General features: G+C 47.6%; 1 protein-coding gene across 1 annotated transcript in view; it reads right to left on the bottom strand.

Moving 5' to 3' along the window:
- LOC593126 (apoptosis inhibitor 5) overlaps positions 1 to 24,326 on the bottom strand; it is a 51,912-nt gene that overhangs the window by 14,479 nt on the left and 13,107 nt on the right. Inside the window, exon 7 of the mRNA XM_030989764.1 lies at positions 23,224 to 23,466. Coding sequence (XP_030845624.1) covers positions 23,224 to 23,466 — 243 coding nt within the window. The remainder of the gene's footprint in view (positions 1 to 23,223; positions 23,467 to 24,326) is intronic.

The raw sequence follows: 24,326 nt of genomic DNA, 5'->3' as shown, positions 1-24,326 counted from the left end.
CCCCCCCCTTACACACATGTGTTATCTTATATCAGCTGGTGGTAAATGGTGTTGTGAACCCACATCACACAGCTCTCTGCATTCTTCTCAACATGACAACCATCCCTGCCCCCTACACACAGGTGTATTCATACAATGTATATTAGCTGGTGGTAAAAGGGTGTTGTGAACCCACATCACACAGCTCTCTGCACTCTTCTCAAACTGATGACCCCCCCCCCCCCCCCCCCCTCTTTACACACATGTGTAATCATATATCAGCTGGTGGTAAAACTGTGTTGTGAACCCAAATCACACAGCTCTCTGCATTCTTCTCAAACATGACAACCATCCCTGCCCCCTACACACAGGTGTATTCATACAATGTATATTAGCTGGTGGTAAAGGGTGTTGTGAACCCACATCACACAGCTCTCTGCACTCTTCTCAAACATGATGACTCCCCCCCCCCCCCCCCCCCCCCCCCACACCCTTTACAACAGGTGTATTCATATATCAGCTGGTGGTAAAAGGGTGTTGTATACCCACATCACACAGCTCTCTAACTCTTCTCAACCATGAAAACCATCCCTGCCCCTACACACATGTGTAATCATGTATCAGCTGGTGGTAAAAGGGTGTTGTGAACCACATTACACAGCTCTCTGCACTCTTCTCAAATATGAAGACCCCCCCCCCCCCACCACCACTTTCAACATGTATATATATCAGCTGGTGGTAAAAGGGTGTTTGTAAACCCACATCACACAGCTCTCTCAACTCTTCTCAACTATGAAAACCATCCCTGCCCCCTACACACATGTGTAATCATATATCAGCTGGTGGTAAAAGGGTGTTGTGAACCCACATCACACAGCTCTCTGCACTCTTCTCAAAGATGACAACCTCCACCTGCCCCCCCCCCCCCCTAAACACAGGTACAGTATAATCATATATCAGCTGGTGGTAAAAGGGTGTTGTGAACCCACATCACTCAGCTCTCAGCACTCTTCTCAAACATGATGACCCCCCCCCCTTACACACATGTGTTATCTTATATCAGCTGGTGGTAAAGGGTGTTGTGAACCCACATCACACAGCTCTATGCACTCTTCTCAAACATGACAACTTCCCCTTGCCTCCCCTACACACATGTGTTATCTTATATCAGCTAATGGTAAAAGGGTGTTGTGAACCCACATCACTCAGCTCTCAGCACTCTTCTCAAACATGACTCCCCCCCCCCCCCTTACACACATGTGTTATCTCATATCAGCTGGTGGTAAAAGGGTGTTGTGAACCCACATCACACAGCTCTCTGCACTTTTCTCAAACATGATGACCTCTACCTGCCCCCCCCCCCCCCCTATACACAGGTACAGTATAATCATATATCAGCTGGTGGTAAAAGGGTGTTGTGAACCCACATCACACAGCTCTCTCAACTCTTCTCAACTATGAAAACCATCCCTGCCCCCTACACACATGTGTAATCATATATCAGCTGGTGGTAAAAGGGTGTTGTGAACCCACATCACACAGCTCTCTGCACTCTTCTCAAAGATGACAACCTCCACCTGCCCCCCCCCCCCTAAACACAGGTACAGTATAATCATATATCAGCTGGTGGTAAAAGGGTGTTGTGAACCCACATCACTCAGCTCTCAGCACTCTTCTCAAACATGATGACCCCCCCCCCCCCCCTTACACACATGTGTAATCTCATATCAGCTGGTGGTAAAGGGTGTTGTGAACCCACATCACACAGCTCTCTGCACTTTTCTCAAACATGATGACCTCCACCTGCCCCCCCCCCCCCTATACACAGGTACAGTATAATCATATATCAGCTGGTGGTAAAAGGGTGTTGTGAACCCACATCAAACAGCTCTCTGCACTCTTCTCAAACATGACTCCCCCCCCCCCCTTACACACATGTGTTATCTCATATCAGCTGGTGGTAAAAGGGTGTTGTGAACCCACATCACACAGCTCTCTGCACTTTTCTCAAACATGATGACCTCTACCTGCCCCCCCCCCCCTATACACAGGTACAGTATAATCATATATCAGCTGGTGGTAAAAGGGTGTTGTGAACCCACATCAAACAGCTCTCTGCACTCTTCTCAAACATGATGACCCCCCCCCCCCCTCTTTACACACATGTGTAATCATATATCAGCTGGTGGTAAAGGGTGTTGTGAACCCACATCACACAGCTCTCTGCATTCTTCTCAAACATGACGACCATCCCTGCCCCCTACACACAGGTGTATTCATATATCAGCTGGTGGTAAAAGGGTGTTGTGAACCCACATCACACAGCTCTCTGCACTCTTCTCAAACATGACAACTTCCCCCTGCCTCCCCTACACACATGTGTAATCTGATATCAGCTGGTGGTAAAAGGGTGTTGTGAACCCACATCACACAGCTCTCTGCACTCTTCTCAAACATGAGAACCTACGCCTGCCTCCCCACACCCACCCCCCCCCCCTACACATAGGTGTAATCATATATCAGCTGGTGGTAAAAGGGTGTTGTGAACCCACATCACACAGCTCTCTGCATTCTTCTCAAACATGACAACCATCCCTGCCCCCTACACACAGGTGTATTCATATATCAGCTAGTGGTAAAGGGTGTTGTAAACCTATTTCACACAGCTCTCTGCACTCTTCTCAAAGATGACAAACGCCCCCTGCTCCCCCACCCCCCCCCCCCTTCCCCTAGACACAGGTATAATCATATTTCAGCTGGTGGTAAAAGGGTGTTGTGAACCCATTTCACACAGCTTTCTGCACTCTTCTCAAAGATGACAACCGCCCCCTGCTCCCCCACCCCCCCCCCCCCCCCCCCCTACACACAGGTGTAATCATATATCAGCTGGTGGTAAAAGGGTGTTGTGAACCCACATCACACAGCTCTCTACACTCTTCTCAAACATGACAACTTCCCCTTGCCTCCCCTACACACATGTGTTATCTTATATCAGCTGGTGGTAAAAGGGTGTTGTGGACCCACATCACACAGCTCTCTGCACTCTTCTCAAACATGATGACCCCCCCCCCCCCCCTCTTTACACACATGTGTAATCATATATCAGCTGGTGGTAAAACTGTGTTGTGAACCCAAATCACACAGCTCTCTGCATTCTTCTCAAACATGACAACCATCCCTGCCCCCTACACACAGGTGTATTCATATATTAGCTGGTGGTAAAAGGGTGTTGTGAACCCACATCACACAGCTCTCTCAACTCTTCTCAACTATGAAAACCATCCCTGCCCCCTACACACATGTGTAATCATATATCAGCTGGTGGTAAAGGGTGTTGTGAACCCACATCACACAGCTCTCTGCACTCTTCTCAAAGATGACAACCTCCACCTGCCCCCCCCCCCCCCCTAAACACAGGTACAGTATAATCATATATCAGCTGGTGGTAAAAGGGTGTTGTGAACCCACATCACTCAGCTCTCAGCACTCTTCTCAAACATGATGACCCCCCCCCCCCCCCTTACACACATGTGTTATCTCATATCAGCTGGTGGTAAAAGGGTGTTGTGAACCCACATCACACAGCTCTCTGCACTTTTCTCAAACATGATGACCTCCACCTGCCCCCCCCCCTATACACAGGTACAGTATAATCATATATCAGCTGGTGGTAAAGGGTGTTGTGAACCCACATCAAACAGCTCTCTGCACTCTTCTCAAACATGACTCCCCCCCCCCCCTTACACACATGTGTTATCTCATATCAGCTGGTGGTAAAAGGGTGTTGTGAACCCACATCACACAGCTCTCTGCACTTTTCTCAAACATGATGACCTCTACCTGCCCCCCCCCCCCTATACACAGGTACAGTATAATCATATATCAGCTGGTGGTAAAAGGGTGTTGTGAACCCACATCAAACAGCTCTCTGCACTCTTCTCAAACATGATGACCCCCCCCCCCCCCCCCTCTTTACACACATGTGTAATCATATATCAGCTGGTGGTAAAAGGGTGTTGTGACCCACATCACACAGCTCTCTGCATTCTTCTCAAACATGACGACCATCCCTGCCCCCTACACACAGGTGTATTCATATATCAGCTGGTGGTAAAAGGGTGTTGTGAACCCACATCACACAGCTCTCTGCACTCTTCTCAAACATGACAACTTCCCCCTGCCTCCCCTACACACATGTGTAATCTGATATCAGCTGGTGGTAAAAGGGTGTTGTGAACCCACATCACACAGCTCTCTGCACTCTTCTCAAACATGAGAACCTACGCCTGCCTCCCCAACCCACCCCCCCCCCCCCCTACACATAGGTGTAATCATATATCAGCTGGTGGTAAAAGGGTGTTGTGAACCCACATCACACAGCTCTCTGCATTCTTCTCAAACATGACAACCATCCCTGCCCCCTACACACAGGTGTATTCATATATCAGCTAGTGGTAAAAGGGTGTTGTAAACCTATTTCACACAGCTCTCTGCACTCTTCTCAAGATGACAAACGCCCCCTGCTCCCCCACCCCCCCCCCCCCTTCCCCTAGACACAGGTATATCATATTTCAGCTGGTGGTAAAAGGGTGTTGTGAACCCATTTCACACAGCTTTCTGCACTCTTCTCAAAGATGACAACCGCCCCTGCTCCCCCAACCCCCCCCCCCCCTACACACAGGTGTAATCATATATCAGCTGGTGGTAAAGGGTGTTGTGAACCCACATCACACAGCTCTCTACACTCTTCTCAAACATGACAACTTCCCCTTGCCTCCCCTACACACATGTGTTATCTTATATCAGCTGGTGGTAAAAGGGTGTTGTGGACCCACATCACACAGCTCTCTGCACTCTTCTCAAACATGATGACCCCCCCCCCCCCCCTCTTTACACACATGTGTAATCATATATCAGCTGGTGGTAAAACTGTGTTGTGAACCCAAATCACACAGCTCTCTGCATTCTTCTCAAACATGACAACCATCCCTGCCCCCTACACACAGGTGTCTATATTATTAATACGCAAAATCGCCGCGGGGGGTCCAAAACGGGGCAAAACGGTTCCTCAAAAACGCCTTTCCCCGACCGCGCCCGCCTCCGCCGTGGCGCGGGAACGGCGACACAATTACACGAGGCATGTCTCCCGTAACCTGCGTGCCACGTCGACCCCGCGATCGACGTCCATGGCCGTTAAACGTGGTATTCGAGGTTCCGGGGAGGACGGGTGGACGAGAGCACGGCGGGCGTCGCGGATTGCCAGGAGGAGACGAACTCGCGAGAGCGAGTCGGTAAGGCGTGCATCCGCCCTCTGTGCAATCAACAAAGAGACACACAGCGGACAGAATTTACTTCTGTCAATGGATGTAGCACATCACGTAGTAACGGGTGTGGCTTACCCCAAGTTTAGATATCTTGCTATAGGATATGCTTTGTAGCATGTAAGAGAAATACACATTAACAGATGAATTACCCGGGTGATGGCATGTAGAAAATGCACGCTCTCACGGGTTGGGCTTACCTGTGTTATGCGTCTTTCTATAGGATACTTGAGGCCAGGCGAACCTGCTTCGTGTACGAACGTACGTGTATAATGTGTGCGATGATTCTACGCTCACCGTCACACGCACAGCTCAGTCGCTTCGAGTCTGATTCTATGATGATTGCCGTGATTTGTATTATAGTTTACGTGAATAGAGGTATGCAAGCAGGGTTACCTTGGTATTATCCTGTCCATGTTTACTGAATTTTGAGAATCATTCTTCAAAGTAAAGTTTTCACAAGAAATTCATCGTAATTGACAGTTCAGTTGCAAGCTAGCTGCCGTGGGGCTCGAGTCCAAGCACGGACAGTGCAGTGTGCGCCACTGCTGCCCAGCACTGTCGGAACTGTGACTGTGTGTGCGCTGAGACTCGACAACACTTTGAAATTGCTGTTATTGCCCCTATCTCAATATAGTTTCGTGACTATAGAGGTATGAAACCTGAGCTTAGATTGTGATTATTCTGCCCATGTATAGTTTTATGCTGAATTTCGATGATCATTTTTCAAAGTAAAGTTTTCACAAGAAAATTCAGATGGTCGTTTAAAAATATAGCCATGCTGGGTAGAATACTTTTACTATGATACAGTTTCTTCATCAAATCAATGCATTAAACGGGCATGCATGGTGCGCCATTCATGGTCAAACAGCGTATATTATAAAAATCGTCTAGACCCTATAGAAATATAATCAAATTTTATTTTCGATAGCACATAGGCCTCTTTCTATGTACCGCCCCCCCCCCCTTCCCCTCCCCTAGAATCCCGTGATTTTCCACGGGTCCTGCTAGTCTATATTACTAATACCACTAATCGCCGCGGGGGGTCCAAACGGGTACAAAACGGTTCCTCAAAAACGTCTTTCCCCGACCCCGCCCGCCTCCGCCGTGGCGCGGGGAGGGCGGCACAATTCCACGAGGCCTGTCTCCCGTAACCCGCGTGCCACGTTGACCCCGCGATCGACGTCCATAGCCGTTAAACGCGGTTTCGGGGCGGCCGGGGAGGACGGGCGGACGAGAGCACGGCGGGCGTCGCGGATTGCGAGGAGGCGACGAACCCGCGAGAGCGAGTCGGCAAGGCGTGCACCCGCCCTCTGTCTAATTATCAAAGAGAGACGAAGAGACACACGATGGACGAGAATCCACTCGCGTCAACGGGTGTAGCAAGTCTCATTGTAAAGGCTGCGGCATATCCCGAATTAGGCCTCTTGCTATAGGATTCGCTTTGCAGCATGTAAGAGAAATACACATCAACAGACGACTCACTCGGGTGATGGGATGTAGCCAATATGTACGCTCAACGGGTTGAGCTTACCCGTGTTATGCGTCTTTCTATAGGATATGCTTTGTAGTACGTGTATTACACGCTCTCAGGTCACACACATGCACACACCACAGTCGATTCGAGTCGAGGCGATTGCGACAACTGGCGCAAACCATGGACCTATTTTCACGTAAAATCTTTACTCTGAAAATAATTATACAAATTCTGTGATCTATGCCAACATAATCATAGTCCAAGCTTCTGTTTTATTGGTCTTTTCATGAAAACTACATCGAAATCACAACAAGAATAGCGCAAATAGATCTGTGATAGTACGCCTTCACGTGACAGTTCAGTTGCAAACTGCCTTGAGTCCACAGTGTATTGCCACGGCAGCTGAGCGCCGCTGTCGGCGGTGCTGTCGGAGCTGAGTGTGTGAGCATGGAGTAGCGGTGACCGGAGTAGCCAGGTCTGTCCGTGGGTGTGAGGAGAGTCTAAACAACACTTTGAAATTGCTATTATTGCCCCGATTTCAATATAGTTTCGTGAATAGATGTATGAAACCTGGGCTTGGATTGTGATTATTCTGGCCATGTATAGTTGTATACTGAATTTTGATAATCATTTTTCACAAGAAAATCAGACAGTCGTCATGGTCGTTTAAAACATGATAATACTTTTAGTATGATACAGTTCTTGCATCAAATCAATTTTTAAAGTATGGGGGGAGGGGTCAGGTAACTCAAAGCGATTTGAGTGAAGGCGTGGTGTCCACGGGTACAAAGGGCTGAACCCCCGAAAGCTCGGGGGTTTTAGGCATTTAATTACGGTCAGATGAGCATATCTTTAATGCCTTATTTGTGACACTGGCAGGTCAATCACTAATTGGCGTGGGGTCCATAATAGAGTTGCGTACCAACTACGCTGAACTGAGAGTACGCTGGCCTACGTTACTATACCCTGAGGGACGCAAAAAAGAACGCAAGATGGACGCAAACAATTTAATATGTTTAACAAAATTCGCGTACTTTCGGCGTAGAACTTGACGCAGAAAGTACGCCTTTCTTTACGTAACACTACGCTACTAAACTAAACAAACTGCATCTTAAATGAATTAATGAAAAATTAGCCCAAGAAAAATGACCCCCGAAAGATAAAAAAAGTAGCCCCAAAAATGCTCCCAAAATTTGATATAGATCGAGTCCCCGAAAAAAAAAATCTTTCACTGGATTCTACGCTCACAGTCCCACACACAGTCGAGTCAATTTGTGCACAAACCGTCCGATTTTTCGCGTAAAATCTTTACTTTGAAAATAATTATACACATTTTGTGAACAATGCCAACATAATCATAATCCAAGCCTCTGCATATGTAGTCTTTTCATGAAACTACATTAAAATCACAACAATAATAATGCAAATAAATAGTAATTATCGAGATCCTATCTGACATAGTTTGTTTTTACGATGCGCCATTCATGGTCAAACAGCATATATTATAAAAATTCTCTATATAAAGATAATCTAAATTTTTTTGGGATAGCACATAGGCCTCTATCTATCTATTTGGCCCCCTCCCCTAGAATCCCGTGGATTTTCCACGGGTCCTGCTAGTATTCATATATTAGCTGGTGGTAAAAGGGTGTTGTGAACCCACATCACACAGCTCTCTCAACTCTTCTCAACTATGAAAACCATCCCTGCCCCCTACACACATGTGTAATCATATATCAGCTGGTGGTAAAAGGGTGTTGTGAACCCACATCACACAGCTCTCTGCACTCTTCTCAAAGATGACAACCTCCACCTGCCCCCCCCCCCCTAAACACAGGTACAGTATAATCATATATCAGCTGGTGGTAAAAGGGTGTTGTGAACCCACATCACTCAGCTCTCAGCACTCTTCTCAAACATGATGACCCCCCCCCCCCTTACACACATGTGTTTATCTTATATCAGCTGGTGGTAAAAGGGTGTTGTGAACCCACATCACACAGCTCTATGCACTCTTCTCAAACATGACAACTTCCCCTTGCCTCCCCTACACACATGTGTTATCTTATATCAGCTAATGGTAAAAGGGTGTTGTGAACCCACATCACTCAGCTCTCAGCACTCTTCTCAAACATGACTCCCCCCCCCCCCCCCTTACACACATGTGTTATCTCATATCAGCTGGTGGTAAAAGGGTGTTGTGAACCCACATCACACAGCTCTCTGCACTCTTCTCAAAGATGACAACCTCCACCTGCCCCCCCCCCCCCTAAACACAGGTACAGTATAATCATATATCAGCTGGTGGTAAAAGGGTGTTGTGAACCCACATCACACAGCTCTCTCAACTCTTCTCAACTATGAAAACCATCCCTGCCCCCTACACACATGTGTAATCATATATCAGCTGGTGGTAAAAGGGTGTTGTGAACCCACATCACACAGCTCTCTGCACTCTTCTCAAAGATGACAACCTCCACCTGCCCCCCCCCCCTAAACACAGGTACAGTATAATCATATATCAGCTGGTGGTAAAAGGGTGTTGTGAACCCACATCACTCAGCTCTCAGCACTCTTCTCAAACATGATGACCCCCCCCCCCTTACACACATGTTATCTCATATCAGCTGGTGGTAAAAGGGTGTTGTGAACCCACATCACACAGCTCTCTGCACTTTTCTCAAACATGATGACCTCCACCTGCCCCCCCCCCCCTATACACAGGTACAGTATAATCATATATCAGCTGGTGGTAAAAGGGTGTTGTGAACCCACATCAAACAGCTCTCTGCACTCTTCTCAAACATGACTCCCCCCCCCCCTTACACACATGTGTTATCTCATATCAGCTGGTGGTAAAAGGGTGTTGTGAACCCACATCACACAGCTCTCTGCACTTTTCTCAAACATGATGACCTCTACCTGCCCCCCCCCCCCTATACACAGGTACAGTATAATCATATATCAGCTGGTGGTAAAAGGGTGTTGTGAACCCACATCAAACAGCTCTCTGCACTCTTCTCAAACATGATGACCCCCCCCCCCCCCCCCCCCCCCCCTCTTTACACACATGTGTAATCATATATCAGCTGGTGGTAAAAGGGTGTTGTGAACCCACATCACACAGCTCTCTGCATTCTTCTCAAACATGACGACCATCCCTGCCCCCTACACACAGGTGTATTCATATATCAGCTGGTGGTAAAAGGGTGTTGTGAACCCACATCACACAGCTCTCTGCACTCTTCTCAAACATGACAACTTCCCCCTGCCTCCCCTACACACATGTGTAATCTGATATCAGCTAGTGGTAAAAGGGTGTTGTGAACCCACATCACACAGCTCTCTGCACTCTTCTCAAACATGAGAACCTACGCCTGCCTCCCCAACCCACCCCCCCCCCCTACACATAGGTGTAATCATATATCAGCTGGTGGTAAAAGGGTGTTGTGAACCCACATCACACAGCTCTCTGCATTCTTCTCAAACATGACAACCATCCCTGCCCCCTACACACAGGTGTATTCATATATCAGCTAGTGGTAAAAGGGTGTTGTAAACCTATTTCACACAGCTCTCTGCACTCTTCTCAAAGATGACAAACGCCCCCTGCTCCCCCACCCCCCCCCCCCCTTCCCCTAGACACAGTATAATCATATTTCAGCTGGTGGTAAAGGGTGTTGTGAACCCATTTCACACAGCTTTCTGCACTCTTCTCAAAGATGACAACCGCCCCCTGCTCCCCCAACCCCCCCCCCCCCCCTACACACAGGTGTAATCATATATCAGCTGGTGGTAAAAGGTGTTGTGAACCCACATCACACAGCTCTCTACACTCTTCTCAAACATGACAACTTCCCCTTGCCTCCCCTACACACATGTGTTATCTTATATCAGCTGGTGGTAAAAGGGTGTTGTGGACCCACATCACACAGCTCTCTGCACTCTTCTCAAACATGATGACCCCCCCCCCCCCCCCCCCTCTTTACACACATGTGTAATCATATATCAGCTGGTGGTAAAACTGTGTTGTGAACCCAAATCACACAGCTCTCTGCATTCTTCTCAAACATGACAACCATCCCTGCCCCCTACACACAGGTGTATTCATATATTAGCTGGTGGTAAAAGGGTGTTGTGAACCCACATCACACAGCTCTCTGCACTCTTCTCAAACATGATGACTCCCCCCCCCCCCCCCACCCTTTACAAACAGGTGTATTCATATATCAGCTGGTGGTAAAAGGGTGTTGTATACCCACATCACACAGCTTTCTAAACTCTTCTCAACCATGAAAACCATCCCTGCCCCTACACACATGTGTAATCATGTATCAGCTGGTGGTAAAAGGGTGTTGTGAACAAACATCACACAGCTCTCTGCACTCTTCTCAATATGAAGACCCCCCCCCCCCCCCCACCCCACTTTCAAACATGTGTAATCATATATCAGCTGGTGGTAAAAGGGTGTTGTAAACCCACATCACACAGCTCTCTGCACTCTTCTCAAACATGATGACCCCCCCCCCCCCTCTTTACACACATGTGTAATCATATATCAGCTGGTGGTAAAGGGTGTTGTGAACCCACATCACACAGCTCTCTGCATTCTTCTCAAACATGACGACCATCCCTGCCCCCTACACACAGGTGTATTCATATATCAGCTGGTGGTAAAAGGGTGTTGTGAACCCACATCACACAGCTCTCTGCACTCTTCTCAAACATGACAACTTCCCCCTGCCTCCCCTACACACATGTGTAATCTGATATCAGCTGGTGGTAAAAGGGTGTTGTGAACCCACATCACACAGCTCTCTGCACTCTTCTCAAACATGAGAACCTACGCCTGCCTCCCCAACCCACCCCCCCCCCTACACATAGGTGTAATCATATATCAGCTGGTGGTAAAAGGGTGTTGTGAACCCACATCACACAGCTCTCTGCATTCTTCTCAAACATGACAACCATCCCTGCCCCCTACACACAGGTGTATTCATATATCAGCTAGTGGTAAAAGGGTGTTGTAAACCTATTTCACACAGCTCTCTGCACTCTTCTCAAAGATGACAAACGCCCCCTGCTCCCCCACCCCCCCCCCTTCCCCTAGACACAGGTATAATCATATTTCAGCTGGTGGTAAAAGGGTGTTGTGAACCCATTTCACACAGCTTTCTGCACTCTTCTCAAAGATGACAACCGCCCCCTGCTCCCCCAACCCCCCCCCCCCCCCTACACACAGGTGTAATCATATATCAGCTGGTGGTAAAAGGGTGTTGTGAACCCACATCACACAGCTCTCTACACTCTTCTCAAACATGACAACTTCCCCTTGCCTCCCCTACACACATGTGTTATCTTATATCAGCTGGTGGTAAAAGGGTGTTGTGGACCCACATCACACAGCTCTCTGCACTCTTCTCAAACATGATGACCCCCCCCCCCCCCCCCCTCTTTACACACATGTGTAATCATATATCAGCTGGTGGTAAAACTGTGTTGTGAACCCAAATCACACAGCTCTCTGCATTCTTCTCAAACATGACAACCATCCCTGCCCCCTACACACAGGTGTATTCATATATTAGCTGGTGGTAAAAGGGTGTTGTGAACCCACATCACACAGCTCTCTGCACTCTTCTCAAACATGATGACTCCCCCCCCCCCCCCCACCCTTTACAAACAGGTGTATTCATATATCAGCTGGTGGTAAAAGGGTGTTGTATACCCACATCACACAGCTTTCTAAACTCTTCTCAACCATGAAAACCATCCCTGCCCCTACACACATGTGTAATCATGTATCAGCTGGTGGTAAAAGGGTGTTGTGAACAAACATCACACAGCTCTCTGCACTCTTCTCAAATATGAGACCCCCCCCCCCACCCCACTTTCAAACATGTGTAATCATATATCAGCTGGTGGTAAAAGGGTGTTGTAAACCCACATCACACAGCTCTCTGCACTCTTCTCAAAGATGACAACCTCCACCTGCCCCCCCCCCTAAACACAGGTACAGTATAATCATATATCAGCTGGTGGTAAAAGGGTGTTGTGAACCCACATCACACAGCTCTCTGCACTCTTCTCAAACATGACAACCATCCCTGCCCCCTACACACAGGTGTATTCATATATCAGCTGGTGGTAAAAGGGTGTTGTGAACCCACATCACACAGCTCTCTGCACTCTTCTCAAACATGATGACTCCCCCCCCCCCCCCCCCCCCCCCCCACCCTTTACAAACAGGTGTATTCATATATCAGCTGGTGGTAAAAAGGTGTTGTATACCCACATCACACAGCTTTCTAAACTCTTCTCAACCATGAAAACCATCCCTACCCCTACACACATGTGTAATCATGTATCAGCTGGTGGTAAAAGGGTGTTGTGAACCAACATCACACAGCTCTCTGCACTCTTCTCAAACATTACGACCCCCCCCCCCCCCCCCCCACTTTCAAACATGTGTTATCATATATCAGCTGGTGGTAAAAGGGTGTTGTGAACCCACATCACACAGCTCTCTGCACTCTTCTCAACATGATGACCCCCCCCCCCCTCTTTACACACATGTGTAATCATATATCAGCTGGTGGTAAAAGGGTGTTGTAAACCCACATCACACAGCTCTCTCAACTCTTCTCAACTATGAAACCATCCCTGCCCCCTACACACATGTGTAATCATATATCAGCTGGTGGTAAAAGGGTGTTGTAAACCCACATCACACAGCTCTCTGCACTCTTCTCAAAGATGACAACCTCCACCTGCCCCCCCCCCCCCCCTAAACACAGGTACAGTATAATCATATATCAGCTGGTGGTAAAAGGGTGTTGTGAACCCACATCACTCAGCTCTCAGCACTCTTCTCAAACATGATGACCCCCCCCCCCCCTTACACACATGTGTTATCTCATATCAGCTGGTGGTAAAAGGGTGTTGTGAACCCACATCACACAGCTCTCTGCACTTTTCTCAAACATGATGACCTCCACCTGCCCCCCCCCCCCCCCCTATACACAGGTACAGTATAATCATATATCAGCTGGTGGTAAAAGGGTGTTGTGAACCCACATCAAACAGCTCTCTGCACTCTTCTCAAACATGATGACCCCCCCCCCCCCCCCCCTCTTTACACACATGTGTAATCATATATCAGCTGGTGGTAAAAGGGTGTTGTGAACCCACATCACACAGCTCTCTGCATTCTTCTCAAACATGACAACTTCCCCCTGCCTCCCCTACACACATGTGTAATCTGATATCAGCTGGTGGTAAAAGGGTGTTGTGAACCCACATCACACAGCTCTCTGCATTCTTCTCAAACATGACAACTTCCCCCTGCCTCCCCTACACACAGGTGTATTCATATATCAGTTGGTGGTAAAAGGGTGTTGTGAACCCACATCACACAGCTCTCTGCACTCTTCTCAAACATGACAACTTCCCCCTGCCTCCCCTACACACATGTGTTATCTTATATCAGCTGGTGGTAAAAGGGTGTTGTGGACCCACATCACACAGCTCTCTCCACTCTTCTCAAACATGACAACCATCCCTGCCCCCTACACACAGGTGTATTCATATATCAGCTGGTGGTAAAAGGGTGTTGTGAACCCACATCACACAGCTCTCTGCACTCTTCTCAAACATGACAACCATCCCTGCCCCCTACACACAGGTGTATTCATATATCAGCTGGTGGTAAAAGGGTGTTGTGAACCCACATCACACAGCTCTCTGCACTCTTCTCAAACATGATGACTCCCCCCCCCCCCCCCCCCCACCCTTTACAAACAGGTGTATTCATATATCAGCTGGTGGTAAAAAGGTGTTGTATACCCACATCACACAGCTTTCTAAACTCTTCTCAACCATGAAAACCATCCCTACCCCTACACACATGTGTAATCATGTATCAGCTGGTGGTAAAAGGGTGTTGTGAACCAACATCACACAGCTCTCTGCACTCTTCTCAAATATGAAGACCCCCCTCCCCCCACCCCACTTTCAAACATGTGTAATCATATATCAGCTGGTGGTAAAAGGGTGTTGTAAACCCACATCACACAGCTCTCTCAACTCTTCTCAACTATGAAAACCATCCCTGCCCCCTACACACATGTGTAATCATATATCAGCTGGTGGTAAAAGGGTGTTGTGAACCCACATCACACAGCTCTCTGCACTCTTCTCAAAGATGACAACCTCCACCTGCCCCCCCCCCCTAAACACAGGTACAGTATAATCATATATCAGCTGGTGGTAAAAGGGTGTTGTGAACCCACATCACTCAGCTCTCAGCACTCTTCTCAAACATGATGACCCCCCCTCCCCCCTTACACACATGTGTTATCTCATATCAGCTGGTGGTAAAAGGGTGTTGTGAACCCACATCACACAGCTCTCTGCACTTTTCTCAAACATGATGACCTCCACCTGCCCCCCCCCCCCCATACACAGGTACAGTATAATCATATATCAGCTGGTGGTAAAAGGGTGTTGTGAACCCACATCAAACAGCTCTCTGCACTCTTCTCAAACATGATGACCCCCCCCCCCCCCCCCCCTCTTTACACACATGTGTAATCATATATCAGCTGGTGGTAAAAGGGTGTTGTGAACCCACATCACACAGCTCTCTGCATTCTTCTCAAACATGACAACTTCCCCCTGCCTCCCCTACACACATGTGTAATCTGATATCAGCTGGTGGTAAAAGGGTGTTGTGAACCCACATCACACAGCTCTCTGCACTCTTCTCAAACATGATGACCCCCCCCCCCCCCCCCTCTTTACACACATGTGTAATCATATATCAGCTGGTGGTAAAAGGGTGTTGTGAACCCACATCACACAGCTCTCTGCATTCTTCTCAAACATGACAACCATCCCTGCCCCCTACACACAGGTGTATTCATATATCAGCTAGTGGTAAAAGGGTGTTGTGAACCCACATGACACAGCTCTCTGCATTCTTCTCAAACATGACAACCATCCCTGCCCCCTACACACAGGTGTATTCATATATCAGCTGGTGGTAAAAGGGTGTTGTGAACCCACATCACACAGCTCTCTGCACTCTTCTCAAACATGACAACTTCCCCCTGCCTCCCCTACACACATGTGTAATTTGATATCAGCTGGTGGTAAAAGGGTGTTGTGAACCCACATCACACAGCTCTCTGCACTCTTCTCAAACATGACAACCTCCCCCTGCCCCCCCCCCCCCCCCATTCCCTACACACAGGTGTAATCATATATCAGCTGGTGGTAAAAGGGTGTTGTGAACCCACATCACACAGCTCTCTGCACTCTTCTCAAACATGACAACCATCCCTGCCCCCTACACACAGGTGTATTCATATATCAGCTGGTGGTAAAAGGGTGTTGTGAACCCACATCACACAGCTCTCTGCACTCTTCTCAAACATGATGACCCCCCCCCCCCACCCTTTACAAACAGGTGTATTCATATATCAGCTGGTGGTAAAAGGGTGTTGTGAACCCACATCACACAGCTCTCTGCACTATTCTCAAAGATGACAACCTCCCCCTGCCCCCCCCTTCCCCTACACACAGGTGTAATCATATATCAGCTGGTGGTAAAAGGGTGTTGTATACCCACATCACACAGCTCTCTAAACTCTTCTCAACCATGAAAACCATCCCTGCCCCTTACACACATGTGTAATCATGTATCAGCTGGTGGTAAAAGGGTGTTGTGAACCAACATCACACAGCTCTCTGCACTCTTCTCAAACATTACGACCCCCCCCCCCCCCCCCCCACTTTCAAACATGTGTTATCATATATCAGCTGGTGGTAAAAGGGTGTTGTGAACCCACATCACACAGCTCTCTGCACTCTTCTCAAACATGATGACCCCCCCCCCCCCTCTTTACACACATGTGTAATTATATATCAGCTGGTGGTAAAAGGGTGTTGTGCACCCACATCACCCAGCTCTCTGCACTCTTCTCAAACATGATGACCCCCCCCCCCCCTTACACACATGTGTTATCTTATATCAGCTGGTGGTAAAAGGGTGTTGTGAACCCACATCACACAGCTCTCTAAACTCTTCTCAACAATGAAAACCATCCCTGCCCCCTACACACATGTGTAATCATGTATCAGCTGGTGGTAAAAGGGTGTTGTGAACCCACATCACACAGCTCTCTCAACTCTTATCAACCATGACAACCATCCCTGCCTCCTACACACAGGTGTTATCTTATATCAGCTGGTGGTAAAAGAGTGTTGTGAACTCATATCACACAGCTCTTTGCACTCTTCTCAAACATGACACCCCCCCCCCCTACAGACAAGTTTGTAGCTTATATCGAGATACACACCTCTATACAAATTTGAAAGAAATCTGTCAAGAAATGTGGCAGTTAGAGCGCACAAAAGACAGCCACCAAAATATCAGCTGGTGGTAAAAGGGTGTTGTGAACCCACATTACACAGCTCTCTGCACTCTTCTCAAACATGACAACTTCCCCCTGCCTCCCCTACACACATGTGTAATCTTATATCAGCTGGTGGTAAAGGGTGTTGTGAACCTATTTCACACAGCTCTCTGCACTCTTCTCAAAGATGACAAACGCCCCCTGCTCCCCCACCCCCCCCCCCCCCTTCCCCTAGACACAGGTATAATCATATTTCAGCTGGTGGTAAAAGGGTGTTGTGAACCCATTTCACACAGCTCTCTGCACTCTTCTCAAAGATGACAACCGCCCCCTGCTCCCCGAACCCCCCCCCCTGCTCCCCCAACCCCCCCCCCCCCCCCCCTTTCCACTACACACAGCTCTCTAAACTCTTCTCAACAATGAAAACCATCCCTGCCCCCTACACACATGTGTAATCATATATCAGCTGGTGGTAAAAGGGTGTTGTAAACCCACATCACACAGCTCTCTCAACTCTTCTCAACTATGAAAACCATCCCTGCCCCCTACACACATGTGTAATCATATATCAGCTGGTGGTAAAAGGGTGTTGTAAACCCACATCACACAGCTCTCTGCACTCTTCTCAAAGATGACAACCTCCACCTGCCCCCCCCCCCTAAACACAGGTACAGTATAATCATATATCAGCTGGTGGTAAAAGGGTGTTGTGAACCCACATCACTCAGCTCTCAGCACTCTTCTCAAACATGATGACCCCCCCCCCCCTTACACACATGTGTTATCTCATATCAGCTGGTGGTAAAAGGGTGTTGTGAACCCACATCACACAGCTCTCTGCACTTTTCTCAAACATGATGACCTCCACCTGCCCCCCCCCCCTATACACAGGTACAGTATAATCATATATCAGCTGGTGGTAAAAGGGTGTTGTGAACCCACATCAAACAGCTCTCTGCACTCTTCTCAAACATGATGACCCCCCCCCCCCCCCCCTCTTTACACACATGTGTAATCATATATCAGCTGGTGGTAAAAGGGTGTTGTGAACCCACATCACACAGCTCTCTGCATTCTTCTCAAACATGACAACTTCCCCCTGCCTCCCCTACACACATGTGTAATCTGATATCAGCTGGTGGTAAAAGGGTGTTGTGAACCCACATCACACAGCTCTCTGCATTCTTCTCAAACATGACAACTTCCCCCTGCCTCCCCTACACACAGGTGTATTCATATATCAGTTGGTGGTAAAAGGGTGTTGTGAACCCACATCACACAGCTCTCTGCACTCTTCTCAAACATGACAACTTCCCCCTGCCTCCCCTACACACATGTGTTATCTTATATCAGCTGGTGGTAAAAGGGTGTTGTGGACCCACATCACACAGCTCTCTCCACTCTTCTCAAACATGACAACCTCCACCTGCCCCCCCCCCCTAAACACAGGTACAGTATAATCATATATCAGCTGGTGGTAAAAGGGTGTTGTGAACCCACATCACACAGCTCTCTGCACTCTTCTCAAACATGACAACCATCCCTGCCCCCTACACACAGGTGTATTCATATATCAGCTGGTGGTAAAAGGGTGTTGTGAACCCACATCACACAGCTCTCTGCACTCTTCTCAAACATGATGACTCCCCCCCCCCCCCCCACCCTTTACAAACAGGTGTATTCATATATCAGCTGGTGGTAAAAAGGTGTTGTATACCCACATCACACAGCTTTCTAAACTCTTCTCAACCATGAAAACCATCCCTACCCCTACACACATGTGTAATCATGTATCAGCTGGTGGTAAAAGGGTGTTGTGAACCAACATCACACAGCTCTCTGCACTCTTCTCAAATATGAAGACCCCCCTCCCCCCACCCCACTTTCAAACATGTGTAATCATATATCAGCTGGTGGTAAAAGGGTGTTGTAAACCCACATCACACAGCTCTCTCAACTCTTCTCAACTATGAAAACCATCCCTGCCCCCTACACACATGTGTAATCATATATCAGCTGGTGGTAAAAGGGTGTTGTGAACCCACATCACACAGCTCTCTGCACTCTTCTCAAAGATGACAACCTCCACCTGCCCCCCCCCCCCCCCTAAACACAGGTACAGTATAATCATATATCAGCTGGTGGTAAAGGGTGTTGTGAACCCACATCACTCAGCTCTCAGCACTCTTCTCAAACATGATGACCCCCCCTCCCCCCTTACACACATGTGTTATCTCATATCAGCTGGTGGTAAAAGGGTGTTGTGAACCCACATCACACAGCTCTCTGCACTTTTCTCAAACATGATGACCTCCACCTGCCCCCCCCCCCCCATACACAGGTACAGTATAATCATATATCAGCTGGTGGTAAAAGGGTGTTGTGAACCCACATCAAACAGCTCTCTGCACTCTTCTCAAACATGATGACCCCCCCCCCCCCCCCCCCCCCTCTTTACACACATGTGTAATCATATATCAGCTGGTGGTAAAAGGGTGTTGTGAACCCACATCACACAGCTCTCTGCATTCTTCTCAAACATGACAACTTCCCCCTGCCTCCCCTACACACATGTGTAATCTGATATCAGCTGGTGGTAAAAGGGTGTTGTGAACCCACATCACACAGCTCTCTGCACTCTTCTCAAACATGATGACCCCCCCCCCCCCCCCCCTCTTTACACACATGTGTAATCATATATCAGCTGGTGGTAAAAGGGTGTTGTGAACCCACATCACACAGCTCTCTGCATTCTTCTCAAACATGACAACCATCCCTGCCCCCTACACACAGGTGTATTCATATATCAGCTAGTGGTAAAGGGTGTTGTGAACCCACATGACACAGCTCTCTGCATTCTTCTCAAACATGACAACCATCCCTGCCCCCTACACACAGGTGTATTCATATATCAGCTGGTGGTAAAAGGGTGTTGTGAACCCACATCACACAGCTCTCTGCACTCTTCTCAAACATGACAACTTCCCCCTGCCTCCCCTACACACATGTGTAATTTGATATCAGCTGGTGGTAAAAGGGTGTTGTGAACCCACATCACACAGCTCTCTGCACTCTTCTCAAACATGACAACCTCCCCCTGCCCCCCCCCCCATTCCCTACACACAGGTGTAATCATATATCAGCTGGTGGTAAAAGGGTGTTGTGAACCCACATCACACAGCTCTCTGCACTCTTCTCAAACATGACAACCATCCCTGCCCCCTACACACAGGTGTATTCATATATCAGCTGGTGGTAAAAGGTGTTGTGAACCCACATCACACAGCTCTCTGCACTCTTCTCAAACATGATGACCCCCCCCCCCCCCCCACCCTTTACAAACAGGTGTATTCATATATCAGCTGGTGGTAAAAGGGTGTTGTGAACCCACATCACACAGCTCTCTGCACTATTCTCAAAGATGACAACCTCCCCCTGCCCCCCCCCCTTCCCCTACACACAGGTGTAATCATATATCAGCTGGTGGTAAAAGGGTGTTGTATACCCACATCACACAGCTCTCTAAACTCTTCTCAACCATGAAAACCATCCCTGCCCCTTACACACATGTGTAATCATGTATCAGCTGGTGGTAAAAGGGTGTTGTGAACCAACATCACACAGCTCTCTGCACTCTTCTCAAACATTACGACCCCCCCCCCCCCCCCCCACTTTCAAACATGTGTTATCATATATCAGCTGGTGGTAAAAGGGTGTTGTGAACCCACATCACACAGCTCTCTGCACTCTTCTCAAACATGATGACCCCCCCCCCCCCCCCCCCTCTTTACACACATGTGTAATTATATATCAGCTGGTGGTAAAAGGGTGTTGTGCACCCACATCACCCAGCTCTCTGCACTCTTCTCAAACATGATGACCCCCCCCCCCCCCCCCTTACACACATGTGTTATCTTATATCAGCTGGTGGTAAAAGGGTGTTGTGAACCCACATCACACAGCTCTCTAAACTCTTCTCAACAATGAAAACCATCCCTGCCCCCTACACACATGTGTAATCATGTATCAGCTGGTGGTAAAAGGGTGTTGTGAACCCACATCACACAGCTCTCTCAACTCTTATCAACCATGACAACCATCCCTGCCTCCTACACACAGGTGTTATCTTATATCAGCTGGTGGTAAAAGAGTGTTGTGAACTCATATCACACAGCTCTTTGCACTCTTCTCAAACATGACACCCCCCCCCCCCCTACAGACAAGTTTGTAGCTTATATCGAGATACACACCTCTATACAAAATTTGAAAGAAATCTGTCAAGAAATGTGGCAGTTAGAGCGCACAAAAGACAGCCACCAAAATATCAGCTGGTGGTAAAAGGGTGTTGTGAACCCACATTACACAGCTCTCTGCACTCTTCTCAAACATGACAACTTCCCCCTGCCTCCCCTACACACATGTGTAATCTTATATCAGCTGGTGGTAAAAGGGTGTTGTGAACCTATTTCACACAGCTCTCTGCACTCTTCTCAAAGATGACAAACGCCCCCTGCTCCCCCACCCCCCCCCCCCTTCCCCTAGACACAGGTATAATCATATTTCAGCTGGTGGTAAAAGGGTGTTGTGAACCCATTTCACACAGCTCTCTGCACTCTTCTCAAAGATGACAACCGCCCCCTGCTCCCCGAACCCCCCCCCCCCCCCCTGCTCCCCCAACCCCCCCCCCCCTTTCCACTACACACAGGTATAATCATATTTCAGCTGGTGGTAAAAGGGTGTCATGCACCCACATCACAAAGCTCTCTGCACTCTTCTCAAACATGAGAACCTACGCCTGCCTCCCCACCCCCATCCCCTACACACAGGTGTAATCATACATCAGCTGGTGGTAAAAGGGTGTTGTGAACCCACATCACACAGCTCTCTCAACTCTTATCAACCATGACAACCATCCCTGCCCCCTACACACAGGTGTATTCATATATCAGCTGGTGGTAAAAGGGTGTTGTGAACCCATATCACACAGCTCTTTGCACTCTTCTCAAACATGACACCCCCCCCCCCCCCCTACAGACAAGTTTGTAGCTTATATCGAGATACACCTCTATACAAAATTTGAAAGAAATCTGCCACGAAATGTGGCAGTTAGAGCGCACAAAAGACAGCCACCAAAATATGGCATTTTACACTATAGAAGATGGAACACTGGGGGCAGCATCACCAAAAGTTATAGGTGTGTAGATTATACGAAGATACACCTCCATACAAGATTTGAAACAAATCCCTCTGGAATGATGCAGTTAGACCGCACACTAGAGTGCACACAAGACATCTATCAAAATATGACCTTTGACCCTATAAAAGACGGAACACTGGAGGCAGCGTCACCAAAACTTGGAGGCTCGTAGATTACACCAAGATACACTTTTGTTCAAAATTTGAACAAAATCCCTTGCAAAATGTGGCCTATAGAGTGCACACAACTCAACCATCCACACAAATATTGCATTTTACCCTATAGAAGACGTCACACTGGGGGCAGCGTCACCAAAAGATATAGGTGTGTAGATTATACTAAGATACACCTACATACAAAATTTGAAAGAAATCCGTCAAGGAATGTGGCAGTTAGAGCGCACACAAGAATATGACGCGGCAGACACGGAGGCGGCTCATAACGCTGCTGAATCCTAAGTACCCCCTGGCATATTCCTGGGGGATACAAAATATGGCACACTGATAAAACAAGAAATAAATAAACATTCCATTCTTGATGAGTAATATATCTAAATTTCCTCCAAGGAGAGAACAGAAGAAGTACAAACAAAAGACAGGAGGTTGTTCAAACGGGGCGTTGTGGCAAGCGCCTGTAATCCAGCTACAATGGAAGTTACACACTGATTCAGCCAAGGACGCAGGTTCAAAACTGAGTCACGTCTATCAGATGGTGACGTTAAAGGTCGGTCCACAGACGTAAATAATCATATCTGATTGATATACGTCTGTAAAAACTCAATAACACACACACACACCAATTTTGGGAGCTGTAATGAGAGAATCTACTTACCACTAACGTGCTGAACAGGTTGGCTATGTGTGGTTCGGCCGGTAGATCTCCACAGTTAGCTGCCATCTCTGCGAGCAGCTTCAACATTTCTAATTTGGCACCTCCTGAATTTGAATCTTTCTCTTTGTCCTTCTTCTCTTCCCCCGAAGCTCCGTTCTCATCGGGTGCTGAAGCCAGGGAGGTGAGATTGGGGAGGACACGTTCACATATGTACGACACAAACGCCGTTGACTGGACGTTTTTCTAAGCAAGAGATGATGGAGAGAAACAAAATTAGAATATGGCAGAGGCAGATCCATTATTTGATAACAAGATATATAACACAGTCAAACCTGTCTATACCGACCGCCCAAGGGAAACACACAAAGTGGTCTTTGTAGACAGGTAGACACTAAAGCATGTTTGACTGTAAAAAAGAATCACAAAATACATATTTTCCTAACAAAAAGCTTTCTTGCTCCATTCTTTATCATGCAGCTCAAGTGACAGAATTTATTACACAATGAATACAAAATAATTTGTGAGACAGTAAGATGTAGCAATACACACATAATCAAGTTTAGCCTGATGTGTCAAATAGAATCAAATACAAGGTTTTGACGCTAGTTTCAAAGAACTCCACGATGCCGCTCTTGGGTATATCAACGATTTTCTTGCTGTTAAGCAGTGTCATCCCCCTATACTATCTTCTCCATTTATGCTTTTAGACCCTCACAGCCAAACCACCCACTACAGGGAGACCAGGTATTTGGACATGTGGCACCAGTCACGTGGAATAGACTTCCCAGTGACATTAGAAACATTAATTGTCGGAGGACATTTCACACCAGAATCAAGCAGCTGAATAACACCAGGGCTACTAAGAAAATCATTGTTATATATCGGATATTGTATTACTTTCATCTTTTGTTGAGATAACAATTTGAATATCATTAGATTGCATTGTAGCATCTTCAGTGGTACTATATCAGAAAGTAGAAATACTTACTATCATATTATTATTACAACATACTGTCCCATGACAACCTTTTTGTGGTTCATCACTAGAATTAGCAATATTTAAAAAACCTCAATCCTAGCAAAAACACTTCACACCAAAACCC

Source organism: Strongylocentrotus purpuratus, unplaced genomic scaffold (assembly GCF_000002235.5).
Source record: "Strongylocentrotus purpuratus isolate Spur 01 unplaced genomic scaffold, Spur_5.0 spur5_scaffold_18, whole genome shotgun sequence".
In the NCBI taxonomy this organism is placed as follows: Eukaryota; Metazoa; Echinodermata; class Echinoidea; order Camarodonta; family Strongylocentrotidae; genus Strongylocentrotus; species Strongylocentrotus purpuratus.
The sequence above is the reverse complement of the archived record's forward strand: the minus strand, read 5'-3'. Positions and strand labels throughout refer to the sequence as shown.